General features: G+C 41.2%; 1 protein-coding gene across 1 annotated transcript in view; it reads right to left on the reverse strand.

Annotated features, from left to right (window-relative positions):
• Window positions 1-5,605: 5,605 nt before the first annotated feature.
• Window positions 5,606-24,367, reverse strand: part of FAM124A (family with sequence similarity 124 member A) — a gene marked incomplete at both ends in the record, with an annotated part of 37,102 nt that continues 18,340 nt past the window's right edge. Inside the window, 2 exons of the mRNA XM_079535028.1 lie at window positions 5,606-6,409; window positions 13,735-14,474. Of these exons, the coding sequence (XP_079391154.1) occupies window positions 5,606-6,409; window positions 13,735-14,474 (1,544 nt within the window). The remainder of the gene's footprint in view (window positions 6,410-13,734; window positions 14,475-24,367) is intronic.

Raw genomic sequence — 24,367 nt, forward strand, 5'->3', positions numbered from 1 at the left:
CTGCAGCAAATCTTGGATTTATCAAGGGGTGTAAAGAGCGGGCAGGCTTAGGAGATGATCCTTTCTGTAAACATGTAGTTAGGCAATAGAACTTCCTTTCACAGGATGCTGCCAATAATAAATTAGAAAGCAGCTGAACGCAAAGGAGGAAAAACATTTACAGAAGTGCCATCGATGTCACCACAGGGTTTCCTGAGACAGACATAAGGAATCAGAGTCACATAACATAGAACTGTCTGGGGTGCAAGGGACCTTGAAGACTATCCAGTTCCAATCCCCATGCTTTGGGCAGGGGCACCTTCCTCTAGAAGCACAAAGCCCCATCCAACCTGGCCTCGAACACCTCCAGGGATGAGGTATCTCTGGAATTCCTCTTGGCAACCTGTTCCAGAATGTAACCACCCTAATTACTTTTGGTAGCCTTTGGTATGCTCTTATGAAGGTAGCTCAGGTGTACAGGCTTGCCCACTGCAGTACTTACAACCTAGGCATGAAGCTGCGCGCCTTAAAAAGCTTCTGAAAAGAATCACAAGATCTTACCTCCTTGCTGATACCAATGTGGTGTTTTCAGTATTCTGATTTCTTTTTCCACTGTTTAGACATCCACAATTTTTCTCTGCCTCCCAAACTCTTTGGTGAGACAGGATTGGACCAGCAGATACAGACAAAGACCAGGATAGCTCCATGCTGCTGGGCAGATGGGATGGCCAGTATCAAATTCTCAGGCTGATGAACCTGGAAAAAACTTCTAAAAAAAATCTCAGCACTTTCAGAAGTAAAAACATGATTAGATATGTGATGGGACAGTTGCACAACTGGAGCTGCCTTGGCTGGATACAAGTTCTTTAGGAAAAACTGGCAGATAGTGATGGAGTCTGTGCTATAGGCAGCTGAGCAACACAAATGTATGCATATTTGCCAGGGAACAGAGGGCAAGACATATGAGAGCTCATAAGTCAGGAGAAGCTAACAAGAGATATTGTTGTGGGCATGTCCTACAACTCACTCAGCCAAGAAGAAATTATGGACAAAGCTTTTGAACAAGTGGAAACTAGCTCACAATGGACTAGAGCAGTTACAGTTTTCTGTAAATGAAAAGAAAGCTGTCAACTGGATAATGCTCAGTCCTCACACACAAGCTCTTCAGTCACAAGATCTGCTGTCAGGTCTTCCAGGGATCTGTGGCTAGTAGCAAAGCTTGAAGGAGAAAGGTACTACTCACATTAGGGAATGACTGCATCACATATTCATTGAGCTGGCCATTTACAAGCCCTTAAGGCTGGATGGGCTACTACTGATAGTGCTGAAGGATCACTGTGACACCACTCTTTTTTTGACAGTTTTGAAAGACTAGTGATTGGTGAAGTCTCAGACGGCTAGAAAAAAGAAAACGTCCTAACTTTTAAGAAGGGCAAAGAGAATTTGAGGAACTACAGGCTGATCAATCTAACATCAATCTCTTGGAAGATAATAATGAAATCTTCCTCAGAGTTCATTTCCAGGCACAAGATGAACAAGAAAGTGATTGAGAACAGCTACAGAGAGCAGGGGATATTCTGAGTGCGGATTAGGAAATTATTCTTCACAACGAGAGCGATTAAACACTGGCACAGGTTGCCTAGAGATGCTGCAAAATTGCCATCTTTGGAGGTTTTCAAACATGACTGGATGAGGTTCTGACCAACCTGATCTGACTTGGAACCTAAAGGTTTGAGCCTTCTTCCAACCAGTATATATCTTCAGTATATTCTATGACTCTATGACGACAGCTTTGAGAAGATGCTTTGGATTAGACAAGGCCCAGAGGCCCCTGCCCACTCCTGATGCTCTGTAACTGTCATACATGTTAGGCCGATACCACAGGGTCAAACCAGAAAGCCAGGAAAACTAAACAAAGCCAAACCTACATAGCTTTGCTTGTACAATGTAACGTTGGCATGCAGACAAATCTCACAAGAGGAATAAAAGAATATATACTGGATATCACCACATAGATGGAAATAAAAAGGAAACACTTATGAAGATCAACGTAGAAATAAACCAAGATGGGGTTTAAGCACACAAGATAGCAATGTTTGTCACAGTTCCCATTTCACCTTTCATCCTTACTGGAGCAAATGATTTATAATAATACAATGAGAAACAAAAGATCCGGTCTGCAGTGGCAAAGATGAGCCTAACATAAAAATATTTTTGCTATGCTTTTGTTGCAGTTATCCCACTGACAGGCACTGGGGAGCCTGTGTCACTGCATTCATGTTGAAGCCTAGTTAGTACAGTCAGTGAGTCTGCAATACTTCATAAATGAGCATACAGAAGGATAAGCACAGATGACTTTTTGTCTCTATTTTATTTAACAGAAACAACACATTTTAAGGTGAGAAGAGAAAGTCCAGGCAAAACCTGCAGTTATCAATGACATTATTCATAATTTAACTTAAACAAAATGATACATAGGTAAATACCATAAAACCTGTGCATATTTAGCTTTCTGATAAGATCAGTGCCTTCTTAAATAATGGAAAGAGAATGAATATTAGCTTCAGTGAAACACTCTTCAACTTCAGGCTTTCTCCATTACAAACAAAATGTTTTATGTACATCATCTTTGCTGCTTTTTTCCTGACAGTAAAACACTCAGTTATTTCAAGCACCATGAATGTAAACAATGAAAGCTTTCATCTCTAGTTAAGTATCAGTAAACAGAACAGAAATACTTGGAGACAGAATCAGTGGAGATACCATAAACTCAGTCTGTGGAAGTTCATTTGGCTTTCTTCCTGTTAAGATTAATGGGATAAAATCAGAAGGTCGGATGATTGAGGAGCTCCAGGTTAATAGCACACATGAGCATCACAGCTGTCATTTGAGCTCTCCTATTCCTGCTTGTAGACTTCCAGCACCAGTGTTTCCTGTGGTGTCAGGAGATGACCCCAGATACACTGAACATCTTCCTGCAAAGCTGAAAGACATTTCAAAGTCCACTCTTCATTAGGTAACCCAATCAGCTTTTCTCAAGAGCTTGGATGTTGGTCTGATTCCAGGATCTAATAAACACATCAGCTGAAATCAATTCTCCGAATACTTTGATTTCATGCCCAGATCAAATGCTATTTGTGTTATTAAAATATTTTGAAATGATCTTTTCTTTTTCCCCCCCTTCCAAATAAGAAATACCAAGATTTTAACAGATTCGAACCAATTTTATGCCTTATCTAGAAGTGGCCAGTGTTCATAAAATGTCAGTCCTACAAATATAGATCTCTAGTCCATCATTTTTCTTTGTACTATCACTGATATGACAGAAAATCATAATTTCAAATCTATGCAGCCTGTCTGTCCTGGGCATTGCTGCTTGCAGAGTGATTTCCAAGCTACTGGAAAACCTCATAGTGCTTAATACATATTCTGTCTGCAGAGCAGGGAAACACATGTATATCATGACAAATCCTTCATTGGTGCTTCTTCTGGTCCCAGACCTTCCTTAAGAGAATGGTGTACCAAAAACTGCAGCAAACCTAAACAGCTGTGAGGACAGGAGAAGGCTATACCTCCTATGCTCTTACAGCCTCAACAGAATTTCCTCTTTATACACCATATTTAGCACAGAAGAGCAGCTTACCTCTGGTACACACCACGACTGCATCTCACAAAGAGGAGAATTGCACTTAAGCCTGATGCCTTTCTCTATGTGGAGAAAGTAACAGCAAAAAGAAAAAGTCTTAAGGAGTGATATCCAGGCCTCATCTGGATTTGAGGTACAAGTTTAATGGAATTCCCCTCCTTCCACTATAAACACGTATTCAGTTTCCCTCAGACCTTCTTCCAGAACTGTTTGCACAAACTGCATTTACTGAAATAATTACAATGGGCCAGGAGATCTGTTCCAAATTTAACAACTATTATTTCGATTATGTGCATGATAATTTATATTTGTTTGTTTGTTTCTTTAAAGCAGCAATTCTTCACGGTGAGACTCCCTAGCAATATTAACATTTTTCTTCACAAATGCATTTTTATTCAGTGCCATCAAGGTAAGCCTTCATATAACTTCATCTAACTTGTGTATAGATCTCACGCAGCATCTAACATCCACCTTTTAACGCAGCCATTTTCTTACTGCTGGACTAAAGCTGCAGTCAGTGTCACTTCTCTCAGGCACAAAATTAAGTTTTCAGAATCTGCATGATCCAATCTATAAATCCGACTTAGAATGAATCACAGAATGAATCACAGAATGGCTTTGGTTGGAAGGGACCCTAATGATCAACAAGTTCCAACCCCCCCGCCACATGCAGGGCCACCAACCTCCACATTTTATACCAGACCAGGTTGCCCATGGCCCCATCCAACCTGGCCTTCAACACCTCCAGGGACGGGGCATCCACAACCTCTCTGGGCAGCCTGTGCCAGCACCTCACCACTCTCTCTGTAAAAGACTTCCCCCTGATACCCAATCTAAAACCTTCCCTCCTTGAGCTTAAAGTTGCACTTAGCTGCCATATTAATGGCTTTTTACTTACAACTTATTCTTTTTTGAATATCAATTTAATTGTAGCAAAACGGGTTATCAAGAATATATATTTTTAAAACACAATTTAAAAGCCAGTAAATTTTGACTTGTCCTTTCCCTTTGGACAGACTTGTATGAGAAGAACAAATACGCTTGCTCTGGAAATATGAAGAATACATCTTTGCATCAATTATTTTTACAGAAAAATAACAACCCTTAAAAAAATGAATTTGTTATATATTTTGGATTGGTGGTGCAAGGTATAAAAATGCTGGGTTATTTTTCTTGCTTTGTATTCCGAAAAGGTAAACTCTGAATTGTCTGAGTTAGAGGTAGTAAATATTGTTTACTTGAATTACCACTGGCTTATATAAAGCAGTTCAGACTACAGTCCCAGCTGGAAAGAACAGGTTGCATGTGCAGATGAGTAGAAAAAGTTACATCAAATTTCCAGTTTGGCACTCTCTTTACAGTCAAAGCAAAGATATCCAGTGGAGCTTCCTCTTCCCTGTGGAAGGAATGGAGCTTCTTTCTTCCCAGCAGTGTAAACTCTCAGATATTAGACAGAATGATGGGCAACCTCACAGGCTTCTCTGAGCCTATTGGAGACACGCTACTGGGATCTGCATCCTTATAGCTACCTTTGGAACTTGCAAGCAGAAAAGAAGATCTCTTTGTACTCCCATCTTTCTGAGTTAAGGGAATTTCTCTGAAAATTTAAAGCAGTTTGGTGTCACAAATTACTCTTCAGTTTGTATCAAGGAGAATTGGATTATTACGCATCTTTTCTGGAATTTTATTCACCAACAGTCTAAGGGTCAGTCATAGGAACCCTCTGCCCTGCACTGGCACGGAAAAGCCTTTGTGCAGATCATCTCCCCCCCATGCAGAGGTACTGGGCACCAATTCAGACTGCTTTATGGTACATTCTTTGGGAACATTCATCTCTTGAGGGATCCAGGAGCTTTCTTCAAACATCTAGCATACTCCTCTGCATCACCTTCTCTTCCATGAGAAAAATCCTGTAAGCTCAAGTAGGGCCCAGTCATCGCAAAAAGAAATTTGTCCCAGAAGGTGTGAGACAGAGAAACCTCAGATGTAAAATTCTTCGTCATTAGTTGGTGAAACTGGGAAAATGCTACCACAATCATCAAGGGAACAAGGGGCTGTTCTTGAAGACTGTTTGGGCTGCTTAGAGAGAGACGTTGCCATGAATGAGCTGGATGGCCACTCAGAGAGAGATGGCAGCGAACCATCCATGGGATCAAAGGTACTGCACACGGAGGATACAGGCCTTCCGCTGGTAGAAGCCTTTGCACTCGTTCTGCAGGCTTGCTTCCATGGTGGAAGAGAGGCTTCCAAGTCATTGCAAAATCTGTTAAGGGCAGAGTATGCAGAGACCACAGACAGATCTGAGAAGGACAGCTTCCTCCCTGTGTCCACATCAGTCTCCTGCGCATCCTCCAAGTCATCAATGTTAAGCCTAGGGCTGCATCTCCATGTTTTTAACCTGGTTGCAGGTGACTCACTATTTAAAAACTGAAACGCTTCTCTGAAATGAGCATTCTCTGAGGCTGAGGAGGAACTCACTGTAGGCAAGCAGAACAGAGACTTGCTTCGTTGAAATGACCACAAAATGCTGGAGGCACTGCTGGATCTGCGTGTGAAGTCTTCTTGATCACTGTGTCTGAGGTCCTGCTGGGAGAAACCAAGATAATGGCCAAGGCCATTTGCATGATGCACCTTGTTTTGACTCATTTCTTTTGGCGGTTCAGGGACAGATTGGTGGCTCTGAGGATGAAAGCCTGGCAAAGTGGTGAAGTGGGAATCTGTTGACACAGATGGATATGGATGCTTGTTCTGCTTTGCAGACTTCCTACACCAACTGCGTGCTTGCTGCAGCAGGAGAAGGAGAAAAGAAGATCATATTAATACAGAATTGGCAGTCTTACAACTGTAAGTCTCCGATGCTGAGTTGTTACTGCAAATAATTACGAAGCACACTTCATTCAGTATGCTCACAGCAAATGTTTCACTTCAATAACAAAGAGAAATCACCCTGCCAAAATCCCAAATATTTACATAAGGAGCCTTCAAGGAAACAAGAATAAATGGAAGAGGATCCCTGCCTTGCAGGCTGAATTACACTAGCTTGAAATCCTCACATAATATTGACTTGTTCAGATTCATTCATATTCTGCTTTCCAACATTAATACCCTAGTGACAGCTAAAGAACAAAAATAAAGAAATGGGAGATGTATGGTACTACCATTATTCCTCATTTCTTTATTACTGTGGTGCAAATGTTTTTATTTTTCCTCTGAGACATCAAAAAGCCTTTAGCAAGTAACTTAATTCTCTGTCATCTCAATGGGAATATACCACTTCTTTCAACAGGGACATTATCTCTTTCATCCAGTTCGCTGAGCGGAATACTCCAGAATTCACTTGCTCAGTAAGATAGCTCCTAAGGATTTTAAGGACAGCTTTAGACATCTAACTTGCTTGTAGACACCTATGACAAAGAGAGCTGATGGTTACGATCTGAATCTGGTTCCAAATCTCATCCCTCCAGAGGAATTCAGCTGCCTACCTGCTGGATTCTTGAACAGTTGTTACATGTGGAGAGCCAATGTCCTCAAGGAGTAGCTGGAGGCCAGGTGACTCTCATATGGGATTAGACACTGATAAGTACACTAAGCCCCTACTGTCTCAGCAATTAGAAACTCTTGTCATCATCCCACTCATCTCAGCAAGGCTTTTAGAAGTTTGCATTTTAAAAAGTTCAGTTGAGATTCTTTTTACTGGAATTTTTCATGTAATACAAAATGCTTGATTTCAGTCCCAAAAGAGAGAGGAATTAATGGGACGAACTGAAAAAACCCTTTAAATAAACATTGTCTCAGTTGTGGGACTTGTCAGTCAGAAATAACAGAGGAGGAGGAATTAGAGATCTTGGTCACTATGCACTATCAAAGTGACAAGGCTGTGAGAAACATGACTCTGAGCAGTTTCAAGTTAGGTAAAGAAGAATTAATGCAGTGCATACAACACTAGTAAGGCCTCATCCAGAATGCTGCACGTGCCTTAAATCACCCCTATATGAATAAGAATAAATTCAAACTGAAAAAGATGCAGGCAAAAAGAAAACAGAAAGATAAGATGAATTATCCATTAAGAAATATGTATGACAAACTACTAAAGGGTTTCTAATCGCATCAGAAGAGTCTTCTGGGGCAAGTAATGGTAAAGATGGAGCTTGATCATTTTACAAAAGAGATTATATGGCAGGACAGAAATGGATGAGGCCCGGCAGCCATGGAGGTCATTTTGTTATCCCCTTTCTCTAAAAGAACTCCATACACTGCTGCTTCAAACATCTTGCTAGTGCACATCATATTATCTTAGTGACCTAGATCTGTCACAACAATCTTCTCTTTCTCATTGCAGTGATTTTACAGGAGGAAAATACAAGATAAAAAGAATTTTCATGTCTATAAAATTTTTTTGCTTGTTTCTGATTGCCTATCTGGAGGTGATTTACAGGACAGCCAATCCTTAGGAATTCAATTAGGCATTGCTGATGAATGTAAATATATATTCCAGTATATCTGTAATGAAGTATGTTAATCCATAACCTATTTCTGTTTAACAAAATAAGATGTTTGCTTTAACGCCATAAATAATTAAACATATTCATGAGTAAACTAACCACAGTTTCATAAACTGATAGGGATTCATGGGTGCAAAAGAATCAAATAAAATGAGTTAAACTGTCAACAAGATATGATTGGAAGTCACTTTAGATGTCTTTATGCAACGTCAGTTTATTTACACAGTTGATGAGTTAATTTGCTTAAGAAATTTCTCAACAAGATAAAAGACTCGTGTCCATGAAGAAAGTACCAGCAGTTTCTTAATTGAAGACACTTCTGGGTAACCCAGAAATGATCATGTGGCACTCTGAAAGTATAAAGCAGATCACCCCATTCTTTTGATGGGCTTGTACAAGATAGCACTCTTTATTATATTGCTGGTTGCACTAATCAAGGATACTCCTTTTTTTCTATGCAGTAACTCTGATATCAGATATGCCATGTGGAATCAGTTACAACTCATGATGAATCAGCAGGAGTTCATGCTTCTCCTACTTTGCAGAGAGAAGACTGGATTGTCTGACACAGCTTGCTCCCATGCAATGTCTTTGTGTTTCAGCAGACCAGTTGGTAACAGGGAAGACTAGGCATCTAAAGAAACCAGGGATGCAAGCAAATGCAGTCTTCTTGTTTGTGAAAGGATAAACAATGGCAACAGTCAGACAAAACTGACGTGGAAACACAAGGCTTTTGGAGACAGATCTGACACTTTCACAGGGACAAATTCTGTGTGGGCACTATGGAAGTCTTCCCTTTAATAGATGATTCTATGGGAAAGAAGGGGTCAGGCTCTTAAGCAGGTCTGATGTGACAGAACAAGGGGAAATGCTTTCAAGCTTAAAGACGGTAGATTTAGGCTAGATATAGGGAAAAAGTCTTTTACAGTGGGAGTGGTGAGGCACTGGAACAGGTTTCCCAGAGTTGTGGATGGTGCCCCATCCCAGGAGACTTTCAAGTGAGGCTGGATCAAGCCATGGGCAACCCAATCTAGCTTTGCAAGTCCCTGTTCATCACGGAGGAGTGGGACTAGATGGCCTTTAAAGGAACCTTCCAAGTCTAAGAATTCTATGATTTTGTGATCTTTAAGATCCTTTTCAACCCAAGCCATTCTATGACTCTACGTCATGCACATTCAGCTGCTCTTTAGCCTCCTCTCTGCTTCTCAGCTCTTCTCTCAACCTTTTAGTTCCATGGGCTGAATTTCTTTCTGAATTATTTCCTTTATTTAATTACCTATCTTCAGCCTTCTCACTGTTTGATTTCTTCATTGCTTGCTGTCTTGCCACAGCCTGACCCAACTGCTGGCATCAGGAGCAAGCTTGGTGGAGATGCTGGCAAGAAGGATCAGCCTCTTAAGACAATAAAACCTGATCTAAACAGGTGTGCACAGCTTCCACCACACCAAGAAAGTAGGTTTTGATAGGAACTCCAAATTCAGGGAGAGAGATGTGCCAGACCCTGTCAAAAACACACACATCAAAACTGGCTGTAGATTGAATTGATCAGCTCTCTGACAGAATAGGCTTTCTCATCTAATGCTAATCTGCTACTCATTCATAATCTCTGCGCAAATCTTTGTGAAGCAGGGAGGGATTTAGAGTCTTTATGCATTACAATAGGTTGTAGAAGAATTTCATGAAACATAATCCAGGAATGCAACAAACTTGGGGTGAACCTCACAGAGAAATACTTTTAGCTTAACATGGGCTGCCCATACTGGACAAGCATTCCACAAGTGCTCCTGTAGCCTACTTTAAGTTACCTGCTTATAAAGAAAAAAGATCAGAACCAGTCAAATGGGCTGTACTGCAATTATGTCACTATTGCAAACACAGGTTTTCCCAGCATTAATCAGTGAATTTAAACCAGTGGGATTGATTCAGAAATAAAATATATTTTAAAAAAATCAGCTTGAGAAAAAATAGCAAAGGTTAGTCTTTATCATCACCATAATAAGTTTTACTTGTGAGGTAAAATGTATTCAGAAGGACAGAATATAAAAAGACAAAATCCACAAATGCAATTTAAATCTGAATTGATCATATTTGAAAAGTAGTATGTTCTATGTTTACAAAACTAGAATGAGTGTCTTGTAACACTTGATAGATACCTTGTCAAGAGATTCTGCTGGATGTAAAGAGTTATCAGAGATCTTACTATGCCATGAAATATATCTGCATCAATGAAGAAGACAAAGATTAAAAAAACCTGAGAAATCAGCTCCCATCTGAGTTATAGACTGACTCAGCTATGTCCCCACCAAAACTAATCATTAGTACTAAGAACTCTACTGCCATAGTGAGATAGGCTTCTATCCTATTCTATTCGTAGTGAGACTGGGCTTCTTTCCTTTATTTTTCTACCTTATCTGAAGACATTCTCCTAATTTGAAGAGTCTATCACCTGTGCACTTTCTGCTCACTAGCCTTAGCTTGCCAGCCACACATGACTAAGCCAGCACATCACTTATTAACCTCTCCTGCTTCCCACGCTGCGTTGTCAGGCATGCACATTCATCAGCTCTTCAGATGCCCCTGTGAGGGTTAAGCCCAGAGGCAGCCAGGAATCTGGATAAGATCTATGAAACTAGCAGTATATTCTGTGTACCAGTATCTGGTATAATCTTAGCCACAATATTTACATATTTTTCCCACAGCTCCTGCTTCTGGGCTTAGCAGTGGTGAAGCAGAATGGGTGTCTTCCTACCCATAAGTGTTGCTCTTAGTTCTTGCTTATCCCTTAGCATTGGTTGGTACACAGGTACACCACTGGAGCTAACTTGCCAACATGCAAAAGTTACTGTGACAAAACAATTTTAATTGGCTTCCAAGCAAATGAAGGAACAAAGTCCATGATATTAAACAGACTTATCCTGCTCGTAAATAACCTTATTTTCTCCTGCACTGACTCTATTTAAGCCCTTTGATAACTCCATTTGCAAAATGCAGTTTTGAAGAATATGAATTATTTTGGCTGGCAAGTATCTGAGTACCTGTGAGTGCACAAAGAAAAACAAGATTAACAAGATTAACATCTTGTTAATCTAATCATGGAATCATGCTCCAATTTCAAACATTAATCACTGCCTGTTATTGACAGGGTCATATATCTACAATTCTAAGTATAACAGTTATTGTAATCTGTAGGAAAGTACAAATACCAATAGCTAGTAAGTAAAAACATTCCATTAATCACTAAGCACCAACTTATGTCCAGGCTGAAAAATGTGGTGCAGTCATTCTTTGGACTTGCAGAATTATGAAGAGGTGAAAGTTATTACTAATGGTGTGGTATTGATAGTACTGTTAATAACACCACTCTGCAAGAAGTTGAAAGGTAGTCCTATATCTTACTTTAAAAGGTAGACTATAATTTGCTTTTAACTTAGAAAGAATTCAAAGAGTATAAAGAAGTCCACAGACCTCCAAATCAAATGCCTCCTATAACCCATGCTCCATCATATAATTCCTTTTCCTTAAATGACCACCCTGCCTTGAATTAAGATGTTAACCTGTTTGCACTTGCTGGGTGGCTGTTATGAAGGTGGCCATCAATACAGTGGCTGACTTAAATCTGCTTTTTGACAGGTTTTTGCTCCTGTGCCAGAAGAGTAATTTAGGTGAAACCACCTTTTCCCATTCCTGCTGTTCACCTTCTGACGTATTTTCAGAGCACAGTCCCAACAGATTGACCTTGGCTTGACTCCCATGACCTTACTCCAGCAGTTTCTATTTCTTAGCATTTCTCCTCTGCACACACTGGGAGCTGTTCCCTGCATGTGCACCTCTTTGAAGTTGCCTTTCTGGAGGCCAAGTACATGTGAGACCTGCAGCACCTTGTGCAGGAGCTGTGCAGGCACAAGCACTGTCCATGCGCCTTAGGGGATGCAAACTCTGTGCATACTGGAGACTACACTCCCCTTTCCATGGGGAGGCTGCAAGATGTCTGAGTACAAACAGGACACTTTCCTGATTTCTCTCCTGATAGTACGAAATTCTTAAACCTGTATAACGGAACCTTTACTACAGGATTTTACAGCCTCTGCTCTCCCCCTATTTTGCTCATATTGAACTTCTTTTGCTTCATTCCACTCCCAGAAAGCCTTTTCCAGCCCAGATGATTCTACGGTTCTATGTGATAATTTCCATTTCTTTAACTGAATTCCCACTTGCAGTTCAGCTTCACATTATCACCCTCACTGAAAACAGAAATGAAAATCTTGCACTGGGAGGCTTTCATTCTTCTCTTTTGATGCCTATAATTAAAATCTTGTTTTAATTTTTTTTGTAAGGCTTATCTTAGTCTGCAGTTTGGTAAGTCTCACTTTGCCTCCACATTGTGTGGTGCCTATTATTTCTGAAAATTTACTGTTTTGAAATTAAAAGCCTTATTTACAAGGCCTGTAGTGTGTTTTCCATTTTTTTTTTTTTTTGGTTGTTGTTTATTTATTTGCCTTCTGCTGAATTTACTTGAAATCAGTGCAAGATCCCATAAACCAGTTACATCACTTAGAAAACACTTGGCAAAAAAAAAAAAAAAAAAAGGAAAAGGAGTGAAAGTGGCTGTTGTCTAAAGGTATAGTGGTGGTGGCTCAGGTTAACAGGCTATCTCAACCAAACACAGATACACCTACAGAGTGATGAGTAACCTTTATTTTGGCAGAAGGGTGAGGAAGCTGAGTTCACAAATGAAACGCACTCCAAAACATTCTTCCTCAGAAACTGAACAACTGTCTTCCCAAGGTCTATACTCCTTCTTTCATATGCCAAGCAGCAACAAATGCCTTCACCTCCACAGAGAAGGAATGCAGGTGAACCTCACTCAGGATTGCCACACAAACCCTTTGTGGAGCAGGTGGCTATTTAAAACTTCCTTCCTGTTTTCTTGCTTAACTCCCTCAGAGGTGATGCATGCTGATACGCTGCCCAGAAATCATGGCTACAGATGTCTTAATGAACAAATCATCTTCTAGGACTCGATTATGAGCACCTGAGATTACTCTGAAAGGAGAATCTGTGTGAATCTGTATCCCAGGCTGCTCTCCAGGTTGCATTTCTTTTCCTTTACCTCCTTTCTCCCCATCCTGATAATCACTGGGCAAAATACAGGTGCTGTCACCTTGTTTTTTTTTCAAATTGATGCTAGAAAATAATTTAAAACATCAGGAATTCTTTTTGTCTCTCACAAAAATCTCACAGCTGAGAGGTATTGTACAGAACTATCAGTTCTGTGTGTATACTTTTTATAAAACTTTACCCATCAGCCATCATTTCTCTACTTGGACTCATAATTCCCTCTCTCCTCATTCTTTAAAACGGCTACCTCATCTCACATCATTCTTTGCATAAACTGAGGTTGACTGATATCTGGATAGTATCACCAACTGTCTTCCTGAGTATTTATACACACAGCAAGGGCTTTTGAGCTCTTTAGCAGTAATGCCCTGGCTCTTTCATCTAGCACAGAGCAGTAGGAGAGCCTCCACTTCTTGTTGCTGAAGTAGGCTAAGGTTTTCTGCACAAAGTCAATCACTGTGCTTCTGTTTCACTCTGTACTGGGCTCACCTGCAAAAGGATCCTATTTCCATCATGATCTTCAGTCTGCCACCTGCCTTCACTGATTGGGCTGCAAGGGTTGGGCAGGAGAGGAACAAGCTGTCCAACATCTTTCACTCTGAACTCCAACACCGCTGACTCAGTTGGCATTGGCGTGTGGCCCTTTGGAAGTTTTTTTAAAGAAAACTGGATGTCTATTTCCATGTTAGAATAGACAGGAAAAACACAAAAGTCCGCTTTTTTCTGACATACTGGTCTTTTCAGTATTAACTCATAAAACTTCAAAATATCAACAAAGTTTTCATTTCTGCAGTATATTGTGAAGCGGATAATTTCTTTTCCATAATGCACTGGACGAATAGCCCACAGAGGAGTCTCTGGAGCCAAAGTGTAAAAGTCCTGGCTGCATGGCATGTAAGGGAGGAACTTCCCATGCACTCGCTCTGTGTGGTGGTAATGCCAAGGCGGTCGCTGAAAGGTTTCGTGGAGTTGCAAGATGGGTTCTTCTCCATATTCCTCCTGCAGAAACAGAATGACGGCGAGGGCTGGCTGGGAAACACCAGCTTTATCTGGCTTCCTTTGCTTCTTGGACACACGTCTTTCTGAGACTCGAAACAGCTGGAGTTCTGGATGGATCCAGGCCAGAAGCTTATCGATCGCTTGCTGAAGAGTCTTGGATTCACCGGGGTCTGTGATAATATGTACACTGACAAGGAATGGGTCCTGTATGTCTTCCACAGAAAGTTCACCTGTGAGTATAAAAAGAAAAAAGAGCCCTTGAAGGTGTCAAATGTACTAATTTCCTTGATTGTTGTCAACACTGAGCTGATCCTTCACAGAAAAGCAGTCTACTCAGTCCCACTGGGCTTTTTTCTCACCTCCCTCAAGCTCGCTTACAATAAACTAATGTGCAGATATGTATCAGTTGAGAAAATAACCAGGAGACAGAGAAGTTTCATTAAGCATACTATAACAGTTGCTCTTTCTACTGAGGAAGCATACAGAACACATTATCCAAAGTGCATTTCAGTGTTAGAAAAGAGCTGCCTCTTATAGCTAAGATGTAGGAAAGACAAAATATTGATGTAGCACGGGGATGAAAGGACCCCTAACGATGTGCAGAACAACTGGGGTGGATAGTGTTCACCCCAACTTGTTCTAATTTGTACCACTTGGCTTGGGACATGGAAATTACATTGCTGAACTTCACTCTATCACCTTGACACTGAAGTTTTCCACCAAGTTAAAAGTGTTGTGTCCTGAAGGCAATGGTTTTAATAAGTAAGGCAAAATTCGTAGGCAGAAGCAATATATTTTATTAGACCAACTGATACATTTGGGAAAAAAAAACCAAAACAGACAAGCCTTCAGGCACACAAGCCCTTCTTCAGGAAAAGATATTACTCCTTCCTATAAATCCTGCACCATTTAGATCTTTAGACCATCATAACTACAATACTACTGCTTCGAGGTTTTTATAAGATTAGGGAAGAGTGGTAAAAGCAGGAAGCACAGAAAGTTACCCTTACTCAAGAGAAAAAAGAAATCCCTGCTTAGCAGTGAGAGTGCTCAAAGGGGCTGCATGTGCTGCTGTCCCCAAGACCCCTCTGACAGTTCAGCAGCATTGCCTGGATGGAGGGCAGGGGTGGAATTACCACTTCTGTTCTGCTGGAGTCGCATGCCAAGAGAGACACATGCAAACAAAGATCCAAGACAGTTCAATAAATCATCCAGGTAATCTGGATAAATTTGCTGAAACGGTTCCCTCTCTGTGGTATTCAGAAACTACCTACATGTCTGAGACCTCAAGCCTGGGCACAAAGCCTAAGTGCGTGAGGGCTTAGAAAGGCTTCCCAAGCTTTTCATTGTGCAGACCACGTTTAATGGAGGGATTGTCTCACAGGCTGCCTCCTCTCCTATTGGCAATTCTACTAAGCTCTCCCTCCTTCCCCCTGGCATCAGAACAACATTCCTGTGATACTTTAGCAACTGCTTTAATGGAAAACCTGCACTACACAAGTAGCATATTTTAGTTGTCTTTTAAAACACAGAGAAAGCTTTCCAGAAATGACCAGTAAATATAGCATCAATCTAGAAGATGCAGAAATACACAGCATGCAGAGCAAACAACAAGCATGCATTTTGCCCAGTGCAAACAGAGAAAACCCAAGGGAATGATCAAAAATACAATTACAGCAGAATTCTTGTATCTCTGCATTAAACGGTGATGCAGAGTGAATTTGTCAGATGGTTAATGTAAGAATGACGCAAAATAAATCTGTGTCAGTACATGGCAAGAGGCTCTGCTGTGACAATTGTTACTGGTAGGTATTGTGAAAGATATCCCATGTCCGTGTGGGAGAAAGATAAAGGGGAAGGAGGGGGAGGTCCTCTTGTGGTCCTTTACGTGGGACAGCAGGACAGGAAGGAAAACAAATTGTGGAGGACACTGACCTAATAAAACCAGAAAGAAAATAATCACCATAACTATGCAGCCATTCATTTCCTAGGACTGGAATAGAAGATGTTTGGCTCTTTTCTCTCTTCATTTCCTTTGTCACACAAATGCTATGAAAGCATGCAACAAATGACAGGCTTGATATTTATGCATATAAATGACTGCAGCTTCAAAAGGAGCCTGGGCACAGCAATGCAAAACAAAGAGCCATAGCTGTTGCAGTCTTCTTGCTCTGAATTGGAAAAAAAAAAATCCCTGAGCATGGCATCTCTGCCATCCTGTTGCTCAGCATGGTGTAAAGATGCTGAATAGTCTAAAGCATTTTTCAGCAGAGGAGCCATAGGAGGAGCCAACAGCAGCGTTAGTATTCTGCAGCGACTGCTGCCTGTGTCCATCAGCACCAGATGCTCAGAGGCAGCCTCAGAAGGACACAAAAGCACTGCTCAAAACCATCATTAGAAGTTAGGTTTACATACATAGCACAGAAAACCGTATTTTTATTTATTTATTTTCTTTTAAGCTACAAGCAGCTAATGCTGAAGGGAAAAAAGTGTAGCAAATCAGCAGAGAGGCTCTTCAGTGTCTATTTTATGTCAGCAAAGATGTTTTGACTGCAGTACAGGTGCCACTTTCACACCTTTCATTATGTAGCTTCTCTCCTTATAAAACAGCAAGCCACCCTTTCTGATTTGGTAAAAGAAACAGAAATTTAAGGAAAGTAGAAATGAGAAGGAAGGAGCTAAGAAAAACTACCCAGAGTTGATGATAAGCTGCAAAGTGTTTCTATGTTACTAACAAAGCTTTTTGCTTAACCTCACAGGGAAGGAGGGGAAATGGCACCATTCCCCATGACAAAGTTCAGTGTGCCCCCTGGCAAATTGTCACAGAAGCAAATGAAAGCTCTGCATATGCATTAGCCTTTCTGCATTGCTGGTTAATCCCACAGAAAATATCAAAACGCTGAGGCATCTATTTGGAAATAGCTCCGTGGTTCTCACAGCCATGACATTTTCCCCCCCATGACAGAAGGGGATTAGTTCTTTTTGACTTAGCAAAGCAGCAACACTGCTTAGAGGTAATCACTACCGAAAAACAAAAGAACATTTCACAATTCCAGACTTTTTGCTTCTCTGCCAGGTAGCACTGTCAGCCTGGAGAGGTGACAGTTAAGGTTTAGGGGACAGGCGCTGCCCCCGTGAGATGCCAGGCATTCAGAGCCTGGTATCCTGGTAACACAGCTCTTGCTGAGGCTGGCCAGGAATGCAGGGCACACCATGCCACAGCTGCCTGAGTACCTTTCGGTCTGTGACTCTAGTAGTCTGGCCCAGCTGGGAATACACACAATTGGAGCTGCAGCTCCTCCCCCATGGAACATGCCTGCATTTCACATTAAAACACATGAGATACATCACATCACTGGAAGCTGTAAGATGAAGTTCCCTACATGACAGCTGAATAACCCTAGGTTAGAGAAGGTTCCCTCTTGTTTTTGCTTTTTGGGCCCAGGACTTTTGCACACTCAGCTCTAGCAGAATGGTCCCTCATTATCAAGCCACAGCCTGGCAGCTGGTCCCTCTTTTTTTCACTGAAGCTGTTCTGCATGCAGGTCTCTTCGTTTTCAGGGAAGGGCTCCAAACACTTCTTTATTTCATAAGTCACCATCAACAGCCTAGGCTGACACCTGGTTTTCCTGGCTTCTCCAGTGGACTTGTCTGGAATTGCTAAATTCAGCTTATAGCTGATCTTAGGAAGGAGATAAGCACCTGCCTTCCTGAAACGCAAAATCATAGAATCAAAGAACCCAATGTCTTGGGATGCAAAGACCTCAAAGATCATCTTGTCCCATTGCTGCATGCAGAGTTGTCATCCGCTATAGCAGGCATTAGATCAGGGCCCCATCCAGCCTGGTCTTCAACACCTCCAGGGATAGGGCATCTGCAACTTCTCTGGGCAGCCTGTGCCAGTCTGTTCCATCTCTTCTAAGCCTGAGTTGGTGAATGAAGATAGGGACCTTCAGGCTCCTGAGACTCATCAGGTGATACTTCATGAAGATTTACCTACAGGATTGGGCAAACTTAGTAATATGGGAAGTAGGATGGAGTCTAGAACAAAGGGAGACTTTAAACAGGCTGGATCCCAACCCCAATTTCTTCATGGGAAAGTACATTTACAGAGGCAGATATTTTCAATTTTCTGTGTCTACATTTTCATTCATATCAAAGAAATTGAGTGGAAGTACTCAGACTGTAAATATTTGACATAATATTCTGAGTTGAGCAGCAACTTTGCATTTTGAATCTCAGCACTGCATCATGGCCTTTCATTTCCCTGCTGTAGCATACTGCTTCATGGGAACAAAGTCTGAGCCTTTTATACCTTACAGAGTAGACTCCTTTAACACTACATCAGACAGTAAGATTTCAGATTGAATTCTGACCAAACTGCCTGATGTGCTACAGGAGACGTAAATCAGGCATCGAGAGAGGATCAGAATGAATATGTCAAGCTCCACAACTGCAGCTCCCATCAAGCAGTACTTCATTATCAAGAAATAATTGCTAGAGGGAAGATAATGAAATAATTTAGTACTGAACATCAGCAAATTTTCTTAATTGACAATAAATCAAAATATTTCAACTGTGGGAATGTAAAAGAAGAAAAGAATAAAAGAAAACAATGAAGCCCATTATATAAATAACGTTAGTAAAAAAATGAAAACCTAATATTGCCTAATAGAGACCTCCTGAGATTTTTGCTGCACAGATCATTTCAATTTTTCCCTAATTCATTTCTGTTCCAAAACGCAATGCTGAAATGGTAACATTTCTCACTGAACAGGACTTTAGCATTTCATTTGACTCTAACGCAAGACTGAGCCTTTTAGGAATATTAATTGAAAGGCTCTAGGGCAAACACAAAGGCAGAGGCTGTTTTCAGAAACAAGGACCATCATTCTCTGGGCAGCTGCAACAGAGGCGGTTAGTGGCCAACTCTAGCAGCAGAATCCACTCCTAGGTCATGCTTTGATGAATTATACAGCATTAATAACAAGAAGGATTTGACAGATTCACCAGCTCCTCCATTGTCTTTCCCCACTGTTTAATAGCATCTGACAAATGCAGGACTGCAGGATAATGTGTTTCTCAGCACGCTCTGCTTAGCACACAACCTCAAGCTCAGGAAGGATGCTCAGAACCAATAAGAAGGGGGATGATCTCCATGCCACAGTAACAAGAAGAGAAATATCTTTCATACTACTGTCAGAGCAGTATTTTCCTGTGGAGCTGCAGCTGAATGGAGGCAATGGTGCCAGGATGCTCACTCCTCCATCCTTGCTGAAGTAGTTTAGAAAACGCATCACAGGTAGAACAGCACGCTGATGAGCATGGCAAAACTGTCAATCTGTTCCTTCAGATGGGCACACAATATTAGGCTCTTTGTGCTGCTATCTAGTTGCTCCAGGGCCAAGAAAAGTTATTGAGTAAAACCTCAGCTGGAAAATTAAAATCATTATCTGCCTGATGAAGATAAAAAGCTTTCTGATACATTAATATGATTGGTCTTCTGAGGAGATGTCACTGCTTTCAGTGTTCAGCAAGAAGCCAATCCTGCAGGAATTAATCTTATCAAAAAGTGATACTTAATGCCCACAGAGGCACTGTGTGATCAAACAAAGGCAATGGCAGGTCTCTCCATACCGTACCATTGCTGTTAGATGGTGAAGAAATTGCTGAAACTCCCCGCTATGCTACAGACCCAATGAACTCACATCCCTCCCCACCAGCTCCACTTCCCTGATCTCCCTCGGGCAATGTTTCATGATAAGCTCAAGCTGCTGTTGAAAAGGGCCATCTCACTCCATTCATCTTTCCATGCACTCTTGCACACTCTGTTTTGCTGGCCTGGTAACTTAAGGGCCTAAACATCTTAAGCTAAGCACTAAGACTTGCTCTCCTGTCTGCAGTTGTTGAGTCCATGGGGCCATGACTGCCATCTCAGCCGGTCTTCAGAACCACACAACTCCCTTCTTCACCCCTTCTTGTTTGGATCACAGCCACTGCAGACCACTGTCATTCTGTGGAAGGTTAGGTGCCTAACAGATGTCCCTCCAGAAGAAGTGGGCTATCCCAGTTCCTTTTGTAGTCAAAGCTGAGACACAGAATCAAACCTGAGATGACACTCCCCAAACTCCACTGTCTACAGCTGTGGTGGGAGATGGGTAACTGCACTTCCATCTTAACCCCTCAGCTACGTAACTCAATTCAGAGGAAAAGCCTGTGAGCCTATATCCTTGACCTTGAAGGTCATTGCTCTAGTAGTCTTTCTTTGTCAACCACTGTCAATAAATGAGATGTGATAGTCATTACGGGATGAATACTCTTGACTTATGTGTTTACATTCTCTGAAATCAACTACTCAGATTCTTTTAGTCAAACTGCTGACGACCACACCAAGGTGAACACTCAAAGGCTCTTTAGTTGATGGATTTCCCTATTTCCTTCAACTCCTTATGCACCGTGTTTCAGCTTTCTCACCCATGCCCTAACAATCTGGCAGACAAGAAACAGCTCACACTTGGTATAAAGATATACCTGTGTTGACTGTGGGCTGACTCTCCGATTGGAGGTTAAGAATACATACACCTTGAACTCAAACTGCAGCCTTTTTAATCCCTGGAGGCCAAAGTTTGTACCTCTGCCATTCATGCAGTTCTGAGGAAACCTGTGGAATGTTAACATAATCTTTATTTCTCCATTGAAATTCCCTGAACATGGGTAAGGGGCTAAAAAATGATTCTGTGAAGAGAATTGACACAATTGTATCACATTTATTTTCAAAACAGGCTAAAAAGGAAAGGTCTGGAATGCCACATTGTTCTTCTAGCTGTGTAATCTGGAGTCCAGAACTCTACTGCCAAACAGTAGGACCCATGGTAGGTGCTTTCAGACAGAGGTTATAATCAAGAAAAACGCTTGGCCATTTCTCACAAATATCCCCCAAATACAGATTTTCTCACCAGTGCTGTAGTCTCCTTCATCATCTCCTTACTCTTCATACTGCTTGTCATCCTTGCAATCTGTTCTCCTCCCCTAAAACATGCTGTTGACACCATACTTCACATTGGTAACTGCTGCACTAGAAATAGTGTTTCAATATAAAAAAAGTAAAAATCCTTTTCCTCTACTTACTCCCTGGAGAGAACTGCAGTCTCACTTCAGTGCTCACCTCAACCACAGATTTAGCTACAAACTTGCCAAAAAGCAAGAATTCCAAAATGCTGATGTACTCACACATTTCTGAGGCAGGCACTAATAAAGCAAGGCTAGCAGTAAAAGGGCAGAAATTGGCAACACTGTTAAGCCAGCCCAGCTTGGTTACACTTGCATCTATTATGATGGTGCCAGGATCTCCTTAACAATTTTTCTAAGAGGACTTCTTGTCAGCCCAACTCATGGTCCTCAACTCATACTTACCTACTGCTGATACTTGAAGCAAAACAGCTTTTTGTACTTTTGGATATGCTCATGAGCACTCTGTGGTGAACCCAAACCTAGCACAAAACCCTCATTCTGGTCAGAGATGCCAGCTTCTCATTCTCAATGGCATCAACTCTATGCGCACCCCACACTCACTATGCTCCTCAGCACGTCTCACATCCTCACCTTGCTATGTGTACTCAGAATGAATAAAAATCATTTTAGAGTTTGTAGACAAAACCCACTGCTTGAGGAAAAATCACCCTGAAGAGAGATGTTTGAGGTGCTGAGTTTCTGCAGTTGTTATCTGTAGTTCATTGCATGCAAAGCACACAAAACAGTCTACAGCAACTGCTCACTGAACATCTACATAAGCCAGGATGGGAAGATTAGCACAAAGTATTATTATAGGAATTCAGGGTATTCTCCTGGAAGACAATTATTTTTATTCCCCTCATCCCTCCCACACTGTTCACCACAATTCAAAAGCTATCTTGAGAGTCTCAGCCCAGTTTGCACTGCATGTGTGTTCAAACCACAAAACGGATTCTCGTGATTTGGCATCTTCATTACCTGTCTTCACTCAGTAGCCACAATCTCCCTCCATTTCTCCATCTAGGGGCTCAAACAGCTCCACTTCATAGAGATTGTTACATGAGACCTGATACCCATAGAAGAAATGTTCAGTAAATTCTTTTTTGAATACTGACAGAATATTACCGATCTGTGGAAAACAGCTGGCAATTGTCATCCTGCATCTCTCAGAAACAACAATCAGAAAAGCCTCTGCGGGGAACTCAATCGTAGCAGTGAGCTGCTGCTCACAAGATTTGCCCAAGTGAGCTTGTGATGCTGCTGGCACGAGCCTGCATTATTAGGATAAAGCATGGAGCTTTACATAGCAGCCTGTATTACATTCACTCCAGTGGAGAAATAGAGGAAAAGTGCATTAACTATTAATGTTCAACCATTACATGAATTTGTTTTATCATTATTTTATACCACATATACAACTGAAAAAGAGTTCCCCCTCTTTCTGAAGGGGCAAGAGGAGGGAAGAGGGTCTGAAACTGAAATGGAGATTGAACGTAATATTCCAGATGACTCCAGATTTCCAGCTTAGACAGTTCAAGCTTTACGAAGATATAAGTCCTTTCTGATGATAAAATTTTCCTAAATAAAGATATGGATTATTGCACTGGGCAAGAACCCAGATGCTGATCTTTGGTGTTCATTTCAGACCTCTGGACAGAGTTGTAAGGTGCTGTAATTCAGTAAAAGTTTCATCAGCAATCACTACTGTGTATGTTGACATTCAAATTGCATCCAGCAACAACACAGAGTTCAAAGTCCTATGACTGCAAGCACTGTATTTTCTTAAAATCCAACTCCTATATAAAGCTGGGATTCTCAAAAATACATTTTTTATAAAAGCACAGAAAGAACACAGTGTTTGAAAAACAAGAAATTCTGTACACTTGAGCAGCTGTCAAATTTGGTCCAACAGTGAGCTCCATACCTCACACAATGCACTCTAGTTAACTGAGAGTGTGATTTTATGATTGGCTTAAGACAATTTAAGACTTCACTGCTGGCACTCTTCCCCCTGCTATTCCCAGCTAAGTGTTTCCACTGCTTCCCATGTGTCAGATCTAGATGCAAGTAGAAACAGCTTGCTGTACAGATTGGAAAGAAAAAGACAAGAATAATCGGGACGCTGTCTTCTAGTGGCAGTCAGAGAACTGATCTGGCTAGCAATGTTAATTTTCAGGAAGACTTCTTTTAATCAGCTTGTTATTGCAAGGAGGAGCAGGGAAACCTGTCTAGGAGCCATGACAAAGCACCTACAATTGAGATGCATCTCATAAAAACATGAGATCAAGCTCTGAGGCATGGTCAATCATTTGCCATATCTGTGCCTCTCTAGACAATCATCTTCACAGCAAAAGGACATTTAGACTCTCCAATTCAAAAACATTTTGTCAGGATCCTTTCAGCTGACAGGAGGGTGTCATTCAATTGCCAGCTGATGGAAAAAGTAGGGAAGCAGTAATAGATAGCATGTCTTGTGGTCACTATTTCATTTTGATCCCATACAGTGACAGCCAGAAGTAACATGGCAAAAATTCTGGACATTTAAGAAATTATGGACAAAAGTACATTTGCTTTTTTCTAAAGACACCAACAAAAATAAAGCAGGCATTTGATATCTACTGCTCTGGAATGTGTACCACACCAATTAGCAAATGCCCTAGATCCCCACTGAACCAGCAAAATAATTCTATTTATTTATTTCAAAGAGTTCAAGTAAAAGAAAATGAGGCAACAATACAATGAGAAAATTAATTGCTGGCATTGTCAACATGGTGTTCTTGCAGTAGAAATTGCCTCCTTCATCCTTCATGTATGTTTTGTCATTTGACTCAATGAATCATTTCTATCTCCTAGTGCCTTTGAGTGAGAACTTGCCTTCCCAAGTTATTATGGGAATGATTTACTTCTTTATCTTCTCTCTTTGGGCTTTAACATCTTAGGTAGATATCTTGACAATTTTCAGGTCATTTTCATGACTGTACAAGCTGAACTTGGAGCAAGAAAATCTTTCCTGCAACCCATTGCTCTGAATGAAAGACCTACTAAACAGCTGCTGAGCTCCTTGTGGCCTTCTGGGACAGCAAATAATAACACTTCCACACAGAGAAATACA

The sequence above is a fragment of the Tetrao urogallus genome, assembly GCF_951394365.1.
Source record: "Tetrao urogallus genome assembly, chromosome: 1".
In the NCBI taxonomy this organism is placed as follows: Eukaryota; Metazoa; Chordata; class Aves; order Galliformes; family Phasianidae; genus Tetrao; species Tetrao urogallus.